The sequence below is a fragment of the Vanacampus margaritifer genome, chromosome 12 (genome assembly GCF_051991255.1).
Source record: "Vanacampus margaritifer isolate UIUO_Vmar chromosome 12, RoL_Vmar_1.0, whole genome shotgun sequence".
Lineage (NCBI taxonomy): Eukaryota > Metazoa > Chordata > Actinopteri > Syngnathiformes > Syngnathidae > Vanacampus > Vanacampus margaritifer.
The window spans coordinates 19,432,488-19,456,577 of NC_135443.1; the positions used below are offsets into that span (position 1 = coordinate 19,432,488).

Below are 24,090 nucleotides of genomic sequence, written 5' to 3' on the forward strand. Positions count from 1 at the left end.
TTTCAGGATACACATGGAAACGTCAGGAATAGCTGCTCTTGTTTTACTTTATGTTTCACTCTTTGCATCTGGGCAGTTCCTGTTGAACATTTGATCATCCATGCCTCTCATTGAACTTCGGTGATATGCATAGTCATTAAGGGGGCGGACTCGAACAGTTTCATTGGCCCACTCTAACGTGTTTTGGTAATTTCATTGGTATCTGATAACATGAATAAATAAACTGTGTCATATTTAAAGCCAAAGGGTTGAAAGCATGGGTGTCAAACATGCGGCCCGTGTGCCAGAACCAATCTGGCCCATGAGGATACAACACAAACGGCAGTTTTACATTAAAATTAACTGCTGTTGGTAATTGTGTCAACTTGTGGGCACTGACAAAATTGGGCTGTTACTCAAATTTAATGCAAAACTATTTATTTTTAGAATGTATGTGTATTTTTTTCTACATTAAAAACAGGAAATATTTTTATCTGTCATTATTTTTATCTTAACAGGCCAAGGACATAAAAGGTCCATCCCACTTTAGATCAAATTTGGGTAAAAGTGGCCCCTGAATTAAAATGAGTTTGACACCCCTTGTTTAAAGTTTGGGAAAAAGTAGTGGCTTATTACATACTATATGTACGAACGTGCATCGTTATATTAAATTAAATATTAATTTCCTTCGCTTTAACAATCCAGATGATTGGGCATGATCATGATGTTCGTAAATGTTTATAAAAGATCTCACATTTTATTTACATTTTTCCCTTTGTTATTATGGAGAAGTGTGTGTGAAATACCACAGGGAAAAATAATTTCATACATTTTGGACCGTGGCTGACAATAAAACCGAAGATGGGTATTCACTCACCTTATTTACCTGGTGCTGTATATGGATTTACAAAAGCGCCACAGTCACTATCAAACAGACCATGTGACCTTGTCCTATGTTACATGCCTCACAAGAATTGCGATAAATACCATTTGGTCCGTCATAATTTGACTGTCAGCACCAGAGACAGAGGTAATGACATGTGAAAACAAGTACGAGCAAACAATGGCGCTTGGACACATTTTCAGCTGTGAGGGGAGATGGAGGCTGGAGACACACGCACAGGCGAGCTGGGACAGCAAATGTTAAAGGATATTTTAGTGTGTCCTCTCAGATTAGGCCTCGGAGATTGATATCTTCCAGTCAGATGAAGCCTTGACGTGAGTGATCCTGCCCTTCCATCATTGTGACAAGTGGCTCTCGGCTAACGCTCACCCGTGTTGATGGGCACGCGCCGTGCGCCACGAGGGCCCTGGCCAACGCACCCGCCCTCCTCTCGCTCTGCCTCGCGCTGCCATCTCCGATTTCTCTTGCCCTTCTCCCCACCGTGTCACGTCCAATCAATGTCTGGCTGGCCTGGCACCCGGTCGGTCAGGCGGGGAGTGGGAGCCCTAGGTACAAGCTGCTTCACAGGCGTCAGGATGGACTCTGAAATGATTCTAATAATGGGGTGTTACAAGGAGCAGGATGTGGAGTCAGAAGCAGATGATGGCTGATGTGTGAGGCAGGACGGCCATCCCTGGACACTGGAGGGGATCGGGTGGAGCCTGCCAGATGGCTGACCGTTGAACAAGACTTCAGTTCGTATTGATCCCTTTGTGGTTTGTTTAAGGCCATGAGAACAAGGCCACAACAAACTAAATGTGTAAATGCTGTGTCCAGACATTATGGACACTATTGTGCCCACTGCCCAGTCACCACACAGCTCTCCCTTATGGTAGTGTTTTTAGCCTTATGCTAACAAACGTGGACATGCTCGACTGGACTGGTCACCAGCCAATCACAGGGCACATATAGACCAAGCTGACCAACATTTGCCAACATTACAGACAATTTAGAGTCTTCAAAAATCTTGTGTTTTAACCATGCAACAGGTGAAGCAAGTACATTTTTTACAAACATTCGTGTTTGAGCAATGAAAGGTTGCTCATGCATGGGGAGCAAGATTGGATTCGTATAAAACCCCCAGTGCACTAAATTTTGCCCACCATTTTTGACTTGATGGAAATCGATGGTGACAGGTGATGAGGTGCTATTTTGTCCAATGATGCGTGAAGTCCATCATTGTGTGTGCAGTTTAGTTAACGTGGCACTTAGCGACTGACATTGTTCGGGAGCCGGCAAAACACTGTCATTGTCACGTCATTTGTCTTTTTCGGCGGGCCAATTTGACACGCGTCGCACGCCGAACGCCCCACTGCCAGCTTCTTACAGTAGGGTTGTTTGCCCGGACGCATTTTCCATGCACTCTGAGTGTTATTTCTGCGCCAAATCCCCTTCTCGGAGGCCACTCGTGTCCTTGCGCCGTGGCCGTGGACTTACAAGCTACCTTCCTTTGAAGACTTTTATGTGGTTGTAATTGACCTGACAATGGGGTTCATTACGCAGTCCCTTTCATGCTGTTTTGCCTGATAATTATTATTTAATGTGTTCAGATGGAGAGCATCATTAATTCATCCCTTCCTCCAATGTCAAAGAGATGAACAGTGAAGTTATCACTCTCTGGTGATTAATATTACGCTCTTTTGTTATTGAATCCTGTCCCAGTGATTAAACCTTCATGGAGTGACTCACCAGCAGCTCTTATTAACGGCGACATTACCGAGCACTAGCGAGGCTCTAATTGCTGTTTTCACTTTTTCCCCCAACTGTCCTGGTCAGAGGTTTGAAACACTTATCTGTAGCATTTCTTTTAATTAGAAATCCAGGGCCTAATGAATAACATAATCGATCAGCGTCACGCCGGCCGTGCGCTGGTGTGGGATTCATATGTTGACGGAGAAAATGAGCGCTGGTGATTAGTGGCATCATTAGTTGCTCCATGCGCCCTTAAGGGTAGACAATGTCATTAAGTGACTGGCGCGGTAAGTAATCGTCTTGTCATTGTGGCGCTGACAGGAGATTTTTGTAATTGTTTTGCTGTGAGAGTTGCTGGATGACAGCAGCGGATGCCTCGTGAAAGACGCTGCAAGGAAACTTCATAATCTCGTGAAAGCGCCCTCGTCTTATCTCCGCACTCCAGAGCTACTGTAACCACTGTTCTCTCCTGGCTCCATGTGGAATAAATGTCACTAAAATTAATTTCACCATTTTTTTTTTCATTAGAATCTCCTTCCACCTCCACTTACACACCCACAGACACACAACAGTGATATCATACTTCAGTCAAAATTGATGTTCCCTGGAATTCAATTTCCTTTCTCATCCTCGCGGGTTGGAAGTACAGCGACTGATAGGCGTTTATCCGCCTATAACTGTAATTCAGCCATCAGTGAATAATGCCGCCTCTATTTAAAGCATTTGATTATGGCCATTTAATCAAATGACAAATGATGGAGTCTCATGTTATATTGTTAAAATGATACCTGTTTCTGTGTTACATTGCATAGAAGTCATTTAGAATTTGCATGATTTACACTCTTTAGGTACATCTACACCATCTCTTGAAAACAGTATCATAAATTACGGCATGAGAAAGATAATCATGGTCTGTTTTCCATATTTCCTCAAATAGTGGCATACACTGTGCACTGTACGCTTCAACAAATAAATCAGAATAGACCCTATATATATATATATATATATAACTTCACTGCACAGCAGATATGGTATCCGTACAACAACTCGTTGGGTACTGATTAATGCAAATGGCTACCTGTTTGATACCAAGCTGCTCAACATTAAAATGTTTTGGCACATTGAAAAAAACTGGCAGTCAAAAAACAAAAGAAATCTACTAGTAAAATATTTCAGTACAAACACAACCAATAGTGTCAATAATAATAATAATGTTGGTTAGCAATATTAATCGGTGTGTTGAATTAAAACATTATTTAATACAAAACAATATATATTATTTGTCTATCCATCCATCTTCCACCGCTTATCCGAGGTCGAGTCACGGGAGCAGCAGCAGAAACACAGACTTTCCTCTCCCAGGCCACTTCAACCAGCTCCTCCGGCGGGATCCCAATGCGTTCCCAGACCAGCCGAGAGACATAGTCTCTCCAGCGTGTCCTGGGTCGTCCGCAGGGCCTCCTGCCGGTGGGACATGCCCGGAACACCTCTCCAGGGAGGCGTCCAGGAGGCATCCGAACCAGATGCCCGAGCCACCTCAACTGGCTCCTGAGTCCCTCCTGGATGACCGAGCTTCTCTAAGGGATAACCAGGACACCCTGCGGAGGAAACTCATTTCAACCACTTGTATCTTGTTCTTTCCCACAGCTCGTGATCATAGGTGAGGGTCAGAACGTAAATCGACCGGTAAATCGAGAGCTTCGCCTTTTGGCTCAGCTCCTCCTTCACCACAACGGACTGATACAGAGTCACTGCAGACGCTGCACCAAACTACCTGTCGATCACCCACTCCATCCTGCCCTCACTGCCCCAAGATATTTGAACTCCTTCACTTGGGGCAGGGTCTCCTCCCCTTTCAGAAGAGAACACGCCACCCTTTTCCAACTCAGGACCATGGTCTCGAGGTGCTGATCTTCATCCCAACCGCTTCACACTCGGCTGCGAACCACTGCAGTGAGAGTTGGAAATCACGGCTTGATGAAGCCAACAGCACCACATAATCTGCAAAAAGCAGAGATGCAATGCTGAGGCTACCAAAAAGGTTATGAACAGAATTGGTGACAAAGGGCAGCCTTGGCGGAGTCCAACCCTCACTGTAAACAAATCTGACTTACTGCCGGCAATGCGGACCAAACTCTGACACCGGTCGTACAGAGACCGAACAGCCCGAATCAGGGGGCTCGGTACCCTGTACTCCTGAAGCAACCCCCACAGGACTCCCCGAGGGACCCGGTTGAACGCCTTCTCCAAACCCACAAAACACATGTAGACTGGTTGGGCGAACTCCCATGCACCCTTAAGGACCCTGCAGAGGGTGAAGAGCTGGTTCACTGTTCCACGGCCAGGACGAAAACCACACTGCTTCTCAAGAATCCGAGGTTCGACTTCCCGACGGACCCTCTCCAGCACCCCTGAAGAGACCTTACCAGGGAGACTGAGGAATGTGATCCCTCTATAGTTGGAACACACCCTCCGGTCCCCCTTCTTCAAAAGGAGGATCACCACGCCGGTCTGCCAATCCAGGCGCATTGTCCCCGATGTCCACGCCTGTTGTAGAGGCGTGTTAACCACGACAGCCCCACAACATCCAGAGCCTTTAGGAACTCCGGGCGGATCTCATCCACCCCCGGGGCCCTACCACCGAGAAGCTTTCCAACCATATATTGTTTGTAAAAAAGAAAGAGAAAATAAACCTTGCCTATAACAGATGCTAGATACAGTAAATAGACTCCCTGGTCACTGAAAAAGTAAATCATAATACGGTGACCCCCCCCATTGGCATAGGGACCAGGCTGGCCAGAAATTTATGAAAATCCGCCTATATTGGAGATACATTGAAATGCATTGGATTTTTATTATTATAATTAAAACGCTGATAAAGATTCAGTAGGCTGCACGGTGGATGACTGCTTAGCACGATTGAGTCCGGGCTTCGACCTTCCTGGGTGGAGTTTGCATGTTCTCCCCGTGCTTGCTTGGGTTTTCTCCGGGTACTCCGGTTTCCCCCCACATTCCAAAGACATGCATGGAAGGTTAATTGAACGCTCCAAATTGTCCATGGGTGTGTTTGTGAGTGTGGATGATTGTTTGTCTCTGGGATTGGCTGGCAACCAGTTCAGGTACCCCGCCTACTGCCCGAAGCCAGCTGGGATAGGCTCCAGTGCCCCCCGTGCCCCTTGTGAGGACAAGCGGTTAAGAAAATGGATGGATGGATGGATGGATGGATGGATGGATGGAGATTCAGTATGCATTTTCCATGGAAAGCGGGGGTAAATCAAAAGTAAAAACTTACAGTAAAAATATTGGAAAAAATTTGGTGGGAAAAAAATCTGCAAATATGTGAATCTGCGGGTGGCGAAACACAAGTATGCGGGGGTCCACTATATATATTTATAGTCAGCAATGGTGTCCTGCGTCAAAAAAAATCACATTTGTTTTTCACGTTTATATTCTCATATTATTATGACAATATTTCCCATTACTGTCATTAAAAGTGTTGTCTTGAGGACAGCACAAGCAACGTCGTATATCAAATCTGCTGGCCTACTTCTGCTCAACATTGAACCATCTCATGATTGCAATTTTACAATTGTCTCCAGTTATTTGGAATAAGGTGTTCCAAAAATAGTCTTGCTGAATGACCAAGTCTAAATATAATCATATCTGATCACCTGTAGCAGCCTGCTCTGGACTCAAATTAATATTTTTTGATGATCAGTTCCTAATATTTGAATGAGGCTGCTCAAGTTAATTATGAGTGTTATTATCCTACATGGCTTGCTATGCATTTGTTCTTCTATTGTAGGCAGGCCTTCTCTTTCCTGCCTCCCCTCCCTCTCTGCCGTCGTCCTGGCTTCTGCTGGGTGAAAAATGGCCCACATTTCCCTGATAGCCTGTGTGGATGTGGAGAGTATAAATGGCTAATGAATTACAGATGAACATTGACGCAAATGAATCTCCCTGATGTCCCAGGGTTATATGGCAGCTATTTAAAAGTTTAATCAATAAGCTGAAGTTGAGAACATGCAGCGGCTGCAGTTGTTTGGCCGCAGTAAACAGTCGGGAAGGCGAGCGCCAAGGAGCAGGCCCAAGCTGGGACATGCATCATGACGGCAGCTATTTGTGTTTAATGGACTAAATATTTTTTATTGCAGGAGGGTAAATGTCACTTTACTTCACGAAGTTGCGCACAGGAGTTTTGTTTGATACCCCGCAAGGGAGACAGTTGTTAAAATTACCAAGACAGCTGTTAAAATGACCAAGTGCACCACGGTGCAACATGCACATCATTAAAATGACAACATGCACCTCATGATGCTCTTCACTCTTCAACCAGCCATGTTTGCTGTGAAATTGCAAAAGCATGTTGCATTTTCTCCAAGTTTTAGAAAAATGTCCACTTTCACCCTAAAGGTCGTCGTCCCTGTCCTTTCCTTTAAAGCAGACTTTTCGGTCCATCTATATAATGCATGAAGTACAATGGACCGCACCTATTCATGATTCACCATTTGCAAACGGTGGAGAGTAGCTGGCATTGGCCACCAGCTCATAGCTTGACAACAAATAGGAGGGTAGTGAAGATTTCATTTCAATTAAGGCCAGTGCCCAACTAAAAATAGCCGTTTATGAAGACAAGTTTGAAATTATATTCATGTGTTTTGAGTTCATAGTTTGGGGTATGCACACAGTAGAGTTTGAACTTTTAACTAGGCAAATATGAACAAGTTAAGAAGGGCGTCAATCATTCGTGAAATTTTTCTATTTGCGAAGGGGCTTGGTCCGGGATTGATTGGACATTATTATATTAATATAAAAATAAATAATAGTAGTAACAAATAACAACAACAAATAAACAATACTGTACAAATATTGCTTTCCCATATAATAATTGTGCTGCCTTCACAGTGCTGTTAAATAGAGATTTTAATCATGTTGGCGTGATGAAGACATTGGCTCTGTTTGAGTTATCAAGACTATCTATTTCCAACTTGAAGAGTTAACTTGCCTGTATCACCTAAATTAGTGGATTACAATGTTAATGGATCAGCCAAATAGCTCTGAAATAAAGTATGTATTTATGTTGTATGTTAGCATCCAGGAAGATTAATGGTGTGGTGATGTAATAGCATTGTTGCTAAGGTTAGGTTATTGCTGTGTGTAGCGCTTGTCCAAACTTGGTTAACACGACGCCAACATTTCTGAAGAACGTGATATCAAGCTATTGATTGTTATGGATTATACAAACACAACTAAAAGCACAAAGTTATCGTTTTGACCAACAATTCTTAGTTATCAGAATGGTCTTTATAGACCTACTATAACTAAAAGAATGTTTAGGATGTAGCACAAATTTGATGTAATGTAATTAGTGCTGTACTATTGTTGTGAACAATAGTACAGCAGACTGTAACGTGCAGACGTACAATTCACGAAATGTAACCGCACTTTGGATAATAATGAACATTTTTTGTTTTCATATTCATGTATCACCAACATCCTGCATCATTCTCCTTGATCCAGAAAGGACAACAACAAAGATTTTCTGCCACTTGAGTCGCGGTGCAACTCTCCCCCTTCATCCCAGAATCAAACATTGTAAACATCTTACATTATCTTCCATCTACCATTTACAGACCTGTTAACATAGAAAAGTACAAATAGAAGATTATTTGACTTTTGTTATCAGGTAAAAAGCTAGCATTATATGGTAGCTTTGTGTCACATTTCCACACTGCGACGTAGCTTTGTGACATATGGGACACACATATCTGGAGTATATTTGTCCTGTTGCCATTTTTGAGGTGATTAATGGTATTCATTGGTCATTTGATTTACCTCATTGTCTTTCATCCATGAAATGAAAAACATATCCAATATTTTCAGGGGGAACATGCTTTGCGTGCCATAACAAGCGACATTACAGTCCAATGGCTGTTGGGTTAGAGGTTATCTATCTAGCTGCCCCCAGCCATATACCCCGAGTAGCGGGTAGGTGCCGACTGCATCTCATGACGTTGGACTGAGCTGATAAAAGGGTGACTTGAGATGGATGGCGACCACAATAATAGCTGTGGCTCACAGCGGCATATACCTCACGCTCATAAGTCACTCTTGCAGAGAGCTCGGACCTCCTCTCTAAGCCCCCATATGAGCTCCCCCACCTGCACGCTAGCATTTTGTCACTCCTTAGAGATAATACCGAAAGTGTAATTGCCTTGTTAATTGAACCCCCCAGCTCCTAGTTGTGTTTCCCCCCTGATGGATGGCAACACTGATGGAATTGTTGGCTAAGTGGCCAAACTGCAGGGTGGGGTTGTGTAGAAATAAAGTAATAGAAATTGGTGAAAAGGGGAAAGAATGGTGGAGAAAATAAGAGGCAGGCAAAGTGGAATAAGTTATAGGATGTGAAAAGGAGACAGCAAGTGGTTTCATGCCAAGAATAGATAACCTTGATGTTAAAAGCTACATCCGTCGGATGTGTCTTGTCTGTGACATATTGATGGCCCTTGAAAAGAGTCAAGCTGATTGTATGCAGGGAACAATCATTAAAGCCTCCCTCCTCTCTCAGTTTCTCTTATCGCTGCATAATTTGTGTGTGTGTGTGTGTGTGTGTGTGTGTGTGTGTGTGTGTGTGTGTGTGCGTGCGTGTGTGTGTGTGTGTGTGTGTGTGTGTGTGTGTGTGTGTGCGTGCGTGCGTGCGTGCGTGCGTGCGTGCGTGCGTGCGTGCGTGCGTGCGCGACCTCTAATGAATGGCCTTTTTTAAAATGTGTTACAAACAGGATCACTCTATTAGTTTGTCATTTAGGATGCACCAGGTTTGAAAAAAATAACATGAGCTGGTAAATGTTTCATTCAGGGAATAAAAGCAGCACTTTTCTTCCAGCAGCTTTACAGTAAAGAAATTCAAGACATCTATTGCTTCATTTTTTAAAATTGGTTATGGACCCTGCAATTAATTTAGCCATGGCGTTCATTAAAATACTTTTACATGCAGTCAATATTCGGGTTAAGGTTAAAAGTCTGGTTTCTGAAACACTCGGGATAACCTGTTTACATGCTTGAGTTGACAATTACTCCCGTGTACATGGTCATTGTGCTCAATTGGAATACCCCGTTCGAAAGGGTGATGCACGGACGTCATTACGCAAATAGATGTGTTTTCTGCTTTTACTATATGTTGAGAAAAAGACGTCATATGTATGTCACTTAATACGCTAAACAAAATAACTGGTTTCCTCCTGGCTCCAAAAAGTGTGGTTCAATGCTGCATTATGTTTGTTTACCTCTGCTTGAGTATTTCCGGTAGGTTGCATGCCAGAAGCATCGATTTATATACACGTATATATGTGTACATAGATACATACTGTAAAGGAGGAGGAGGAGAAGAAGAAGTTGGGTTATAATAAGAGCATAGTCAGGTTTTGCATGTGTTTATATGGCCTTTCAAAGCCCGAACATTGCCAGTAATCAGCTTTTAAAAGGGCAAGCATGTATAACGTACGCATTCTCAATGAAACAATAAGAATGGTGCAGAAACAAGGAAATGAAATACTTGACGACGAATCAAAACACGAGAGAGCTGTGAAGGACAAAGTGTAGACCTTATTGGATGAAACTTTAGAATGATTAAAAATCTTAGCTAGAAAAAACAATAAACACAGCACACATTGGAATCATTGGAAAATATTTATAACTAAACCAGATCATCAAACCAAGAACAAGCCAACAACAAACATCAGTCTACATGTAACATAAAATATTTTTCAAAATGTACATATATTGGGTTCTTCTGGTCATTATTTTTTAGCTCTGAATCTGAATCAACTTTGAAAAAAAATATTTGTAATGGTTGATGCTTGGACCACAAAAGGTTGAAAAAAAAAATCTACTCTAAACGAGCCATCCCATTTTGCATCACATTTATCTGGCTAGGAGTGAAACCAACCTAAGCTAATAATGTTTGTCACCGATATATGTTGCCAACAACACTCTTGAGGTGCTGCGACAAATCCTAGACATCTGCATGGTCGATCATAGATCCCCAACGTCTTACGTTTTACCTGAAATCTTGGTCAAATTCCGAATTGTATAACTTTCAACTTTTGAGTTTCTACTGGACATATTGTTCACCCAGCAAAGAGAGATGGGAGCCTTTTAAATGAGACTAGCCGCTGAACAACCAAAGATTTCAGTAGACACGAGCTTGAGGGTATATATTTGTAGACTTTCATGGTTAACCTTCACAGATGAAGGAACTGAAGCTGAAGGGCCCTGAAGCCTTCACGCTCTGCTGAGTTCACCGCCTGTCCGTGAGGGACTGAGGACTGAAGGGATCCAGTTCTTAGGCACTTATCGGGAGAAACTTCGGACAGTTTGTGAGTGCTGATGCAACAACAGTTTTGAGGGGGGAATGACTAACGCAGAAGAGCAATGGGGAATCTTGGAGTTTTTCCAACTCAAGTTACATCCCAGCTCCGTTTTCATTAAAAGGTACATAAAAACAGTCCAACACGTTCCCTTCACAGCGAGAGCTTGTACTTATTACCAGAGAAGATGGACAAAGATGGCAGACAGAAAGAGAGCAACTATGCTACACTTGGCTTTAAGTGCTTGTGACGCCTTTGGGATTCTACCTGATGAACTCCTGCTTGATAGCAAAGTGCCAAAGTCATCCTCAGTGGATCGCATCCCCGTCACTCCACGATGGCTATCCACTTTCACAAAACCATAACACACAGCGGGGGCGGCCGTTTAAAGTGACAGATTCACCAAGTAACAAAAGGCCTAATGTTTGCCGAATTACAGTTTGGCCTTTCTGCTGCTCGTCACTTAGCACCTGCACATGTTCTTTAAGCTCCTCTGCTCTTTATTATGTCCATATCCAGTATTGTCCTCTTGGTGAATGCAACAGTGTGCTTCCATCATGAGCGCGTCCACTTAACAGGGGCTTGATGTCTTTTTAGCATCATGAACAATGCTACCTGTAGTTGCTTCTGCATTGTAGAATTGGAGGAATTTCCATCAAAAGCCTTGCGGAAAAAACAACCTCTTATCTTTACCAGGCTTCTGCTATTTGAGCTGCCGGTGGCTAACTCAGTCAACGTGACCACAACACACATACAGCCTTCACCATAGAAAAAAATCCCAGCCACAATTCTCTTTAACTCTTTTTATTGTATTATTGTATGAGGAGAAAGTATTGAGCTGGCTGCCCGAATCGCCAAACAGAATGAGGGCACTACATATTAGTCCACTATATAGTGCGTGGCTATGTAGTGATTGAGGGGTTAGGGGACAAGGGTGGACATTTGGACACAGCCCAGGAATGTGAATATTGATTAAACTTAGCTCTATTCTAATGCTAGTTGCTGCAAAACGAAAATAGATATAAATATACGTTTTTTTCCTGATGAAAGCAGAGACTCGAATCTTTCTTTTAATAGGTTAGGTTGAAGCAATAGAACACAATATTCTGTGGGCCATGCAAAATCAGCCAAAATCCAGTAAAGCAACCGGGAGTGAAGGGAGTTGCTTCAGTGAAAATGGCTGGGAGTGAATAAGTTAATGCGCGAAACCCTGACTAACTTGAATATTTGGTCATATAAAGGCATTTTGAGATACCTCAATTGAACGAGAAATTGGTTTAAGTTCTGTGCATGCTCTATTTGCAAACAATCTTGATCTTGGTACAGAAAGTACTTCACATGCTCTACCTATCCAAAACAAGGAGACATAAACAAAAATGGCGAAAAGTTTGACGCACTTTTGTAGCCAGGAGGGAACCGACTTCTTTATTAGTGTGGTGAGTGATATGAAAATAATGTTGTTTATCGACTGTAGAAAATAAGAAGCGGGAGTGACGTCTATTTGCAACATTACGCTGTCCGTGTGTCACAGTTTAGACGACGGTCGATCACATTAACATGTAGGAGGAGTTACTCTACTCACGCAGGTTATTACGAATCCTTCAGAAAACCGGAATTTTGACCTTACCTTGAATGTTGATGGCTCCTAGTAACTGTCAACAATTGAATTTTTTGTTTTTGATTATGAAGTGGCTCAATGTTGAGTGTACCTAAGTGGGACAGTAGCTCCCATGTTTGTCAGAAGAACATTGTGTGTTCGCTCTGCACAATTTCTCCTCTCTTGCAAGACCAAAATTAAAAGACAACTCTTGAAATAATACAGAAAAAATATTGCTGCAACAATTACTTTATACAATTAAGAATATTAAAATGTTACCTGACATCTCACCTTTACGGTTAGCAATGGTTTTCTGTTGCTGACAGTTTGACTCTGGAACGGCTTTTAGAGGTATCTCTTGTCAGTTCCACTGGGAACAATTGTTTCCAAACTCAACAAATGACGCGTTTCTCAGCGTCCGTGTAACAGATTGTGTTACAGTGTATATAAAAAGGTCCCCCGTCCGGTGCCTGTCTGATCAGAGCCCAGTAAGACGCCCCCGAGTCCTGTGGTGTCAAGCTCAGTCTCCAGCCATGTTACCTTTGTCCTCGGGCAAAGTGTGGCAGCTGGAATTTGGAACCTCCTCACTGTCAGCAACACACACATACACACATCGAGTATAGACTGATGAGCATATAGTATATCCCACTCACACACCGGGGGAGCAGGCATGGAGCTGGTCCCGGATTTTATCGGAGGTGACAGCTTCTCACACTTGAGTGTTTGGATCACCTCACGTAGTTGGGCTGTGAGGGGGGGAAATGAGCGCTGCTCCACTACAAAGTCCAGATTTAGATTGACTGAGCTTGTCCTCGGGCCCGTGGGCTGCTTCTTCTACTGCTGCAGCCTGACAAGAACACCCACTGCTGCCGCGAGGGACTGGTGTGCGCACATCTGTCTGTGCACACTCTCTGCGCACATCTGTCTGTGCACACTCTCTCTCTCTCTCTCTCTCTCTCTCTCTCTCTCTCTCTCTCTCTCTCTCTCTCTCTCTCTCTCTCTCTCTCTCTCTCTCTCTCTCTCTCTCTCTCTCTCTCTCTCTCTCTCTCTCTCTCTCTCTCTCTCTCTCTCTCTCTCTCTCTCTCTCTCTCTCCTCTCTCTCTCTCTCTCTCTCTGCGTGCGTGTGTGTGTGCGCGATCACTTTGAGGAGAGCGGCGTGTCAGATTGGCTTAGAATTGAAGGTGGCATCAGAATATGCTTGGCACTAATATGGCACCAGTATCTCTGTCCCCGTCTCTGCTTTCTGTCACTTAGTCGCCATCTTCTCACCGCCCTTGACAGCGTCTCTTTGGATTACGTGATTGTACTCGGAGCAGCCCTCATCTCGCCCCCGAGCGACGCCACCTTCCCCAATTGGGCCCTCCTCTTTCTCCTCCTCCTCCCATTCTCCTCCTGCAGTGCACTTGGTGTCGATGTTAAAAAGCCTCGCGAAAGACGTATCTGTTCGCCTGTCAGAGGATCATTGACAGCACTAATGCCACTTGTCCTTGCCTCAATTGGCGAGAGGCGATACCAAGCCGTGGCCCGCCTGCCTCATCAAGTGGCAACGCGTGACTCGAGACGCGATAGCCCTCTACGAGGACGGCCATCTTGTTTGTCTCATGGCGGGGTTGGGAGGAGTACTTTTAAAATGTTTTCTGTTACAGTTACCAGTTACCTGCTAAAAAATGTAGTTAGTAACGTAATCCAAGTACCATAATATTAAAGTAATGTAATTTGATTACTTTGGATTACTTTTGGGTTACTCCAATACCAAGTATGCTCATGAGGACAAAATTAAAATAAATATCACCACAATATATATTCTATACAATGTGCCACTGCTATTTGCGGGTCATAGGGACCCGGGCAGCCTACAAATAGAAAAAATCCTTGTGTAATTAAAAAGCATGTAGGCTATAGATAGGTTGATTGATTGATTGATTGATTGATTGAACGCCATATTCTGTTTTCGAACTGTCACTGAAAGCAATCACACCTCACAGTTTAGATAGAACATCGTTCAAAGGAGTCACTATAACACAATTAAGTAACAGTACTAAATTCAATAATAATGCATCTATTTCTGGGGGCTGGCATCATGTTGTATTTTACCGTTTCTAAAATGTGCAGAATTTCACAAGTTACTTCATGTTAAAAATTTGTGAACTCTTAATAGGAAAAGAAAAATGCGCAGAGCTGTCAACATTACAAACGCAATTATGCAATTTAGTGACAGAAAAATGGCCAACACAAATCAATGTCACACTTGTTTTTGTTTTGTTTTTACAGTACAGTACCTGTTTTTAATAAACTGGGTGGTGATCAGTCGGCGTGGGATCTTTGCCGCTTGTCACGGTCACCCCCGGAGTTCTGTCTGTCATTTTGATTTTTGTACCTTTTCAGTTCCTTGTTTATTTTAATACTAACCAGTACCCTGGTTAGTGTTTGTTTGTAAAATAAAGCACGCCAGTCTCGCCTGCACTCCTGCTGTGGTTCTCCTGCCTCCCTGCATTTTGGGTCCTCCACCTCACACGCCGACAGACATCACGCCGCTCCGTGACCACACCGTGACAAGCGGCAAAGATCCCACGTCGACTGATCACCACCCGGGAATTAAATACACCCACACTAATTAGGAGACTAGTCACACCTGGGGCCAGGCACAAGTGGCTGAGGGCCCGGATTGGTTAACCCGCGGAAGGGCGGGAACCCACTCAGGGCCCTCAACCAAAGCCAGATCTTCCCAGACATGACAAGATGGATAACACCTCTAATATATATATATGTATATATATATATATATATATATATGTGTGTGTATATATATATATATATATATATATATATATATATATATATATATATATATATATATATATATATATATATGTGTGTGTATATATGTGTGTGTGTATATATGTGTGTGTGTATATATATATATGTGTGTGTATATATGTGTGTGTGTATATATATATATATATATATATATATATATATATATGTATATGTATATATATATATACATGTATAGGGCTTTGTTAAAAAATTTATGCTGAATCAGCATATTGTCGCGCATCAGAGGAATGTTAGTGTTTAGCAGGAATGTTTAGCAATAAATTAAACAGTTAAGCAATCAGTCAATAAAGCCCAATCATTACTTACTGTTGGCCTTCGACGCCATCCTAGCATGAAGGGAGTTTGCAAAATTGGAAAAAATCTTCTATGACTTTTTCAGTTAAGAAACGGTTGACATTGGCCAAACACACTCTTCTTCTGCCTGAAGTATTCCAAATGAAGTCATTTTAAGAAGTCATTTTTCAAGGGTATGAAAGACTGGAGTTCAGGCGTTTTTGCAGGGAGCAAGTGGAATAAAACATGAGTGCAGCTTGTTAAGTAGTTAAGTCCACCATTGGTTATCATGATGTCATGTGTTTTATACGCCTGTTAAATGCATTAACAAATGCACTTTGACATGTCACGCACCTGCCTTGATGGTACAACAGTCTTGTGTGTTTGGAAGACTGTGCTTGTCCTTGTGGACATCTTCAAGGTCAAAGACATTCGGCCCATGTTCTTAAGGACAATTTCACACACACTCTCCTCAAAACTGCTCTGAGCTTTGACAAGCTTAATATGCATAGTGTTTTTGCTTATTTGATATTTAGTGACAAGAATGTTGACCCTTGCCTACGCATGTCCCGTGTTTTTTTTTTTAGGCGTCTTCGCCAAGTGCCGCTACGTCTACTACGGCAAGCATTCCGAAGGCAACAGATTCATCCAGAACGACCAGCTTTGATGGCGCCGTCAGGTCCGGGAGCAAGAGGGACATCGGAGAACGTGGCTGATAATGCACGGGAAGAGAAAAAGTCTTTATTTATTTACGTACCGCTGATTATCATCAGCACTTCAATCAAATGATTGCTTTGACTTTGTAACAACAAGATGTTTCAAGACAGTATTGTTGACTTCTGTGCCTGCCTTCTGCGAACACACACACCCACACACTCAGCGTGACAAACAGGTCCAACCTATTGCGTGTCTCGCCCTGACAGCCATGATGGATCACCCATCCACTGCTGCCACTAATCAAGGGTGAAAGGGGTGACAGTCACACACCTGAGACCTGACATGGACTCATCTCATACACACACGCGCACGCACACACAGAGACACACATACACACACACACGCACACACAAATATATATATATACTTGCCATTTTCAACCCTATACAGTGATTGTTTACATTCCCTTGTTATTCATCTCAATTGAACCATAAAACATTACACCAGACACAGGCCTCAAATGTAATACTCATTCCATATCTCTAAAATGTTCATATTATTGTAACACGTGCACTATCACTAATAGCATCAGGCGTGCTGCCAATGTTATCTTATGTCCCTAATTACTGACATGACCTGGCTGGTCCGATGCAAAGAGTCAATTTAATTTAATGTAATGCCAAGCTCTTATCAAATAGTCGTCTCAAGCCTGAAACATGGTGGATGATTTTTCACATGATGTGATCTGCTTCATCATGAGATATACAGGATGTCCCCACAAAAATCTGATATCATTTTTATATTCTAATACCATAGTCAATTCTCATTTGAATAATCTCACATTTCAATGGGTTGTGTACAAAGCATAGTTTGAATGAGACATAACCTCTTTTCAGTAAAACCGTTCCATCTATTTATGTATTTTCCATAAGGCTAATCCTTTTAAGGGTCACAGGATGTTGCCGTCTGTCCCATCTGACTTCGGAGCAAGATTACACCCTAGATTGGTCGCCAGCAATGTCGGCAAAAATATTCCTGTTATTTATTTAATTAGAAGTGCATATTCTTTTGTGTGTAAAAAGATGCAAGTACTGATTCAACTGAAAAGTATGAAAGTGTGGAACTTCCAATGTGCAGTAAATAGTTTTGACTGGCCTATGTCATTCGAACATACTGATAAAGTCATGCGAACATATTGGTAGACTAAATGCTAAAAACATTCCACTTTTTCCCATAATGACACATGGTTTATAACGACATTGTCCAAATACTTCTGGACCCAACAGTCTCTTATCTTTCTTAGCACACATACATACAAAGGCTAGCGAAAGAGCCTGCAGGGCTTCTAATGCAGAATGTCACTGATCTGTTCTGATGAAGTAGCGTGCCATTTTTGCTCAAGCAGGAAGTTCCCAAGCAGCCAGCAGCAGTGATGCTGAGTTCAGTGTCAAGGAGGTCACAGCCTGCAGGTGAATGTGCATCTCTTATACCTTAATTAATCCACCAGCCATAATAACGCATACGTTGGAGCTTGGAGATGAGCAAACGTCATGGCGCCGCTGCGCCGGCGTCCGTTCCCGAGATGTGTTTTGCGCTCGAGTGTGGCAGCTCGCGAACGAACGCACCGTTGACAAGGATGTGAAGTGACACACACCAAACTCGGTGTGTCCTCCAGCCAGCTCCGGTGGCTCAGCGCCTGTCAATTCCAGCTCTGTCACCGGCACTGGCTCAATGGCAGCGCCTGTGACACATGTCACAAACTTTTAAATGTCTGCTCTTTTCAGCAGGATGGCTGGGCGCACGCTTCAGCCAGGGGAAGGATGACATTTGTAGCGTGTGTGTGAGTGTATGTGTGTGCGCGCGTTTGTGTGTTGTTGTGTGGCCCTCTTCTTCCTGCCTCCTCGGGCTGTCAGTCCCAGTTTCCTGTGAGCATATCAAAACGCAGACAAATAAACCTTGTCATTTTGAAACGCCACCACTAGTGACCACGCTCCTGAACGACATGTCAGCTGGAATATGGTCATACACACTCCTGTGGGAAGTCGGCGCACACGACACTGTGAACGACCACACAACCGCAGTATTATAGACGCACACAAGAGTGCATGATCTCTGACATTTCTATTGACGATCTGAACATAAGTGAGACTCAGTAGTGTGGCGTAGATTGCCACCAAGGAGTTGGGTGGATGCACTTTTTATCTATTATCAAGTTAGATACAACCTGTTAAGTGCCAAACAATCACAAATAATATTATTAAACAGACTCTTTTTATCTTGTTTGTAGCTTCTTGCCAAACTGTCTGCCTATCTAGCTCGTTATTTAGCTAGTGAGCTATGTAGTTAGCTATATATCTAGCTAGCTAGCCATCTACCTTTGTAGTTAGCTATTTAGCTATCCACCTATCTAACTAAATGTCTATCTATCTTTCTATCTATCTATCTATCTATCTATCTATCTATCTATCTATCTATCTATCTAGATAGATAGATAGATAGATAAATAGATAGATAATATGTAGATAATATAACACAATTGTTAAGATGCTTCTAGCCTCTGCTTATTTACTTTCTATGTGTAATTTCACAGTGTAATAATAAGAGGCTGTACGTGTTTCACCTCCCCAAAAGGCACGCTCTCTCTTCTGTGTGACTCCCTCCCCTGTCAAAATCACTAAAGGCCAATCATCCCATCACAGCAGTTAAAGCCCACAGCCATGATGGCTGATTGACATCAGCTAATGCAAATATACAAGGAGCCACAGGAAGAAAGGGGACTCGTCTTTATGAGTGACAACTGGCCACTGATAGCAGAGCAGCCCCTAAAAAAATGAGTGTCCCTGTCACTCTTGAAAGGAAAATGAATAATACTTGAATAAAATCACTTAAAAGGGAAAACAATAAAGTTAAGCGTGTATTTTTTTTTTATGGCTATGTTTTTTTTTTATTTCATTGGGGGGGTCTGATTTTGTATTGAATTTGTGTTGTTTTCATCCAAAACTTACTTTGCTTTTGTATTTGGTATACCGTACTTTTTTTTAAAAAAAATCCATTATTGTGAAAAACACATTTTGAAGGTACCAGCTTTTTGACAGCATATATACAACAACATCATCATTCTTTACTTAGTTTCAGAAGAAAAAACTATATATATATATATATTTTTTTTTAATTTTTATTTTTATTTATTATTATTATTATTATTATTATTATTTATGTATTTATTTATTTTCTGGAGAGCTCAGTTCATTCGGTAATTTTACCGATTTGACATGTCATCATCATTGCTCTCTTTAAATATATAAGTGCGGCCCTTATTTCCATTGTGCCTGCTGTTGGACGAAAAGCATTTGTCATTGGTTGTGGGACCGAGGGGATGGGTGGGTGGCGGGGGGTTCTGTGCTGTTCTAATTAGCTTGTCAGGGGGCCTCAGGCTGAGCGGGCTGCTTGTGCTAAGAAAGATGGACACACTGACACGCGAGCTGACAGCCAGTCGATAATGTGGCAATTAATGTCATAAATAATTCCACTGCCAATTATGTCAAAATGGACTTTCACTCTGCTACTCCCTTATCATTTCCTCTGATAAGATGAACAAGCGTCTTCACCCCCCTGTAATTAAACGGCTTTTTACATGGAAATAGAATATAGCCCCTTCACATGGCGCTGCAAGGAAAACATTGTGGACAATAATGAATCTGCTTTTTCTGACCTTTACCTCAAAGGAGTCATGTGGCACAACCTCCAGGCTCTCAAAATGTCATTGGCTTGTTTGCGCTACAAAAGATAACTTCACTTGAGAATGCAAAGACAATTAGGAGCAAGTGATCGATCCTCAATGATATTCGTAAAAGGTTGCAAATGCTTAACCATCAGTGGGAATATTGATCGCAAAACCGCATCGCTCGCTGGGAAAAAATGATAACCTGAGAATGTGAGGCCGATCAATGGTGGCAGGTGAGAGGTGATGTTTCTCAGAAATGAATTTGTTGTTTTTACACCACCATTTGTTGTCATGCTAGGAATTATGTCAGTGTAAGTTAGCGCACTGACTTGAAAGGGAACGAGAAGAGCCGCCTCCATTGGCTGGAAAGCTTCACAATGACTTCCCGGTGGCTTGTTTGTCTCTCCAAGTGGCTCGGCGGAGGTGAACGGCGAACACTCGGCATCCGGCTGACACTAAACTCTCCCTGCCAAATGTATGAGCAAATAAACTGAGCTCAGTACATGTTAAGGCCTCCTTAATGCACTGTAAAACAATGTTAAACACGTCACCCGCATCTCGGGGCCCTGATGCTAAAAATATACGGCCGGCCAGCCTCAAGGTTGTGTTACGTGCGACTACACCGCCAAAGGCCTTGAGAGGACTATTTGACTAAGTGAGTAAATCAGCCGCCTGCTTGGCATTTCTATTACACCTCCACGAACAAGGAGAAATAATAACAAGTCCTAACAAATCACACTGGCTGCACACAGGCAATAGAAAACCTTTTCTTTGTTGTTGTTTACGTGCACTTGGTGGTTTGTTAGATGGGCATGCCACCCGTGCTCTTAAATGTATTTTTTGCATTCTAACTATATAAGAATTGTTATAGAAAAAAAAATCTACCGATCAAATTTTCTTTTCTTGTAACATTTTACTTAATTCTCCTAAAATTATTTTTCCCTCATTTGAATAAAAAAAAATGTATCCCAAAGTTTTCTTTTCTTGTGTTAACTTCTCTGAAATAATAAATGACTCTTGTAATATATATGTATCTATTCCTGTAGAATTATAACAATTTTCCTTGTAAGGTTAAGATTTTATTTTAGTGTAGGTACATAAAAATTCATCCTTGTAAATAATTTAATGACGGATATAACTATATTCTTGCAATTTTATGACCTTTAAACTAGTAACACTATAATTCTGAATATTTTCACATAATATTGCAATTTCATCCTTAGAGTATTCTGACTCCTTGTGTTACCCTTGGTTCCTCTGAGTCCTGCTCTGCCAGTCGTATGGTGTTCCACAGGGTTCCATTTTGTGGCCCCTGCTGGTTTCATTATATTTGCTGCCCTTGAGTTCCACTTTTGGAAAACAAGGTTAAAAAAAAAGACAACAAGAATCGCCAGTAGGTTCAATATGCTGATGCTTGCTTCTTAATTGGTGCTCAAAGGAGGGAGCACATAACTCTGGCCTCCACTTAGAATTACCACTTTTTTTCTCTTTAAGACTATTCTTTCAAACGTGCAACTTTGTTCTCACGTTTACAATTTTTTCTGCATGGACTATATACACAAAGCACTTCCGCATTCGATGCGGAGACTTCAGCGAGGCGCACTCTTGTAGTGATGTAAAACTCTAAGCCTAAATCTTTAACCCACTGAAAAAGAACAGGAGTCGCTCCTTGCTTTAACAATATGTCTATCAGAATTTTAAAACTACTTATTAGATCACCCAGAGCCATAATTTTAACGGCTTGTGCTCTGGTAAATATGTCAATGCTTAAAATTATTATTACACGTGAATACAAGCCATTTGAGTAGCTACTAAAGCTATTTTGTTTGTTACATTTTTTTATGTAAATGTAAATTATGTATTGTAGCTCCTCTCCCGGGACTACTAGAGTCCACACAGTACACCCCCCCACCCCCACCCCCCAGTCAGACGGTAAGGTTGAGGTGTTGGATCTTTCAGATTCACAACTTGTTCATTCAGTTTTATTTTAATTATACGTTATTGGATAAGAATAATTTATTCGTACATTTAAATGATATAATTAATAGGGAGTACTCCTTTTAAAAATGTAAATTATTTTCTTTCTTCAAATTTTTATTTTAACTTCAACTTATATTTTGTAATGTGTTAATATGTTCAATAAACCAACCAGCCAAAAACAACAACAACTCTCTGGTCTGTAGCTTCCTCTTCGTCCAAGTCTTCTCCTCTTCGTCGACGGGATCTGACGATCTCTGACGATCTCTGCCCCCAATATTTTGAAGTAGATGTAATGCCGCTACTGTTAATTTTTTTGTATATGTCACCCCATGGTGACATTTCTCTTAATGCCTTCCTGAAAAGTGGTTGTTATGGGTGCAAGAATAATGACTCATATAAATATTTTCATGTTTTTTAATACAATAAAATGACAGCATAGGCATATTATAATATACATACGGGCACATGTAAAGTCAAAACGCCAAAAAGGCAGAAACATATAGATCATTTTGTAAACAGCGTAACAACACATCAAAGTTTAAGCTTCAATACAGCTCTAGTTGTACTGTTAACAAACGGCCCCATTGTGTGGTTGACAACTAAAGAGTTATCCCTGCGAATGTTAACAAGTTACAACAAACTGTCTCCGGTGGTCAGCATAAGAGAAAAAAACAAGGCAGAGTTATAACCTATGTGGGTACCCAGCACTCGGTGTTATGTTGTCTCTCCTCTTCTTCGATGCCTTGACAAATGCACACAAACACACTCAAAAAAAAAATAATTTTTAAAGACTCCAAAAAATTCTCCAAAACGCTGACATCTGGTCGAGGTTCTCTGAAGGAAAATAAACGGTGATGGCCACTACCGGAAAAGGTGATGCAATATGAGATTTTCCCGGAAATACGTCACAGCGCTTTGTGCTTTGTCCATTGTGACAATATTCTTGTAATATCACAACAATTTGCTGCTTTTTTTTCAAGCGCCATTTCTCCTTTTTGGTCGTAATTATTGTGTAATTTACTGGACATGCATTTGTTGCTTTGAATCGAGCACTTAAATGACACTGTTAGCATAATTAATGTGAGCATCCTGAGGGTCTAATGAATATTCATCATTGGCAGTGTCAGGCACTGCATTGCTGATTTTTATTCTCAAAAAATTCTGACCTTTTCCCTGGAATAAGATGGCTTTATTAAAAAAATCACATTGCAATAGCATTGTTTTAATAAACAATTGTAAAAAAAAATTATGATTTCAGTGTTCAAATTTTGACAAACACAATTACCAAAATTTCTGACTTTACTTATGACTTCATCCACACAAAACTTAGTTCACAAAATTAAGATTGTAAAACTAGCTATATTATTTACAAAAACGTATTCACATTTTTTTTATTCAGTAACTTTCTCATTAGTGATGCACCGAATATTCGGCCACCGAAAAATTTCGGCCGAAAATTGCTTTTTTTTTGTGCCATTTTCGGCATTCAGCCAAAATAAAATTAAAGCCGAAAGAATATGGCTGAAATAGGATGTTGTGGTGACGCAAGCAAAAAAAATGCTGCAAGCAAGCGTCTGTTTGAATTAAACAGCAAATGCAGGTGTGTGTGTCCGCTTCGCTTCTCGCTGACTTTTCCACCGTGTGACTCTGCACCGGTCGGTCGCAGCAGCTCGCGGGGTCATGGCGCACACCGGAGGAAAGGGGCGTCGTTTGTTGTACAACATTTAAGCGGATTGAAAAAAGACAGAACTGCCGTGTACTGCAGTACAGGTCCCGCAGCGCCCCCCCGCCCCTCCTTTTTTTTTATGAGAGCCCCTCGAACACTTCCACTTTTTCACCAACATCCCGGTAGCCGTGCTAAATACTTTAGCTAATGCTAGCACTATTGCTATCAACAGTTATAAACACGGAAACACTTACTGCTATCTCCGGGTGGCGACAGACCTGTACAGGACGCTGTGTGTGACTTTGCAGTTCGTTCTTGAGGCCGATTAGCTGGTGCGAACAAATGTATTTATTTATTTTTAAACGTCGGTGAATA

General features: G+C 41.8%; 1 protein-coding gene across 1 annotated transcript in view; it reads left to right on the top strand.

Annotated features, from left to right (window-relative positions):
• lrmda (leucine rich melanocyte differentiation associated) overlaps window positions 1-16,853 on the top strand; it is a 279,576-nt gene extending 262,723 nt beyond the window's left edge. The window contains exon 7 of the mRNA XM_077582111.1: window positions 16,276-16,853. Within this exon, the coding sequence (XP_077438237.1) occupies window positions 16,276-16,355 (80 nt within the window). The 3' untranslated portion in view covers window positions 16,356-16,853. The remainder of the gene's footprint in view (window positions 1-16,275) is intronic.
• Window positions 16,854-24,090: the final 7,237 nt, after the last annotated feature.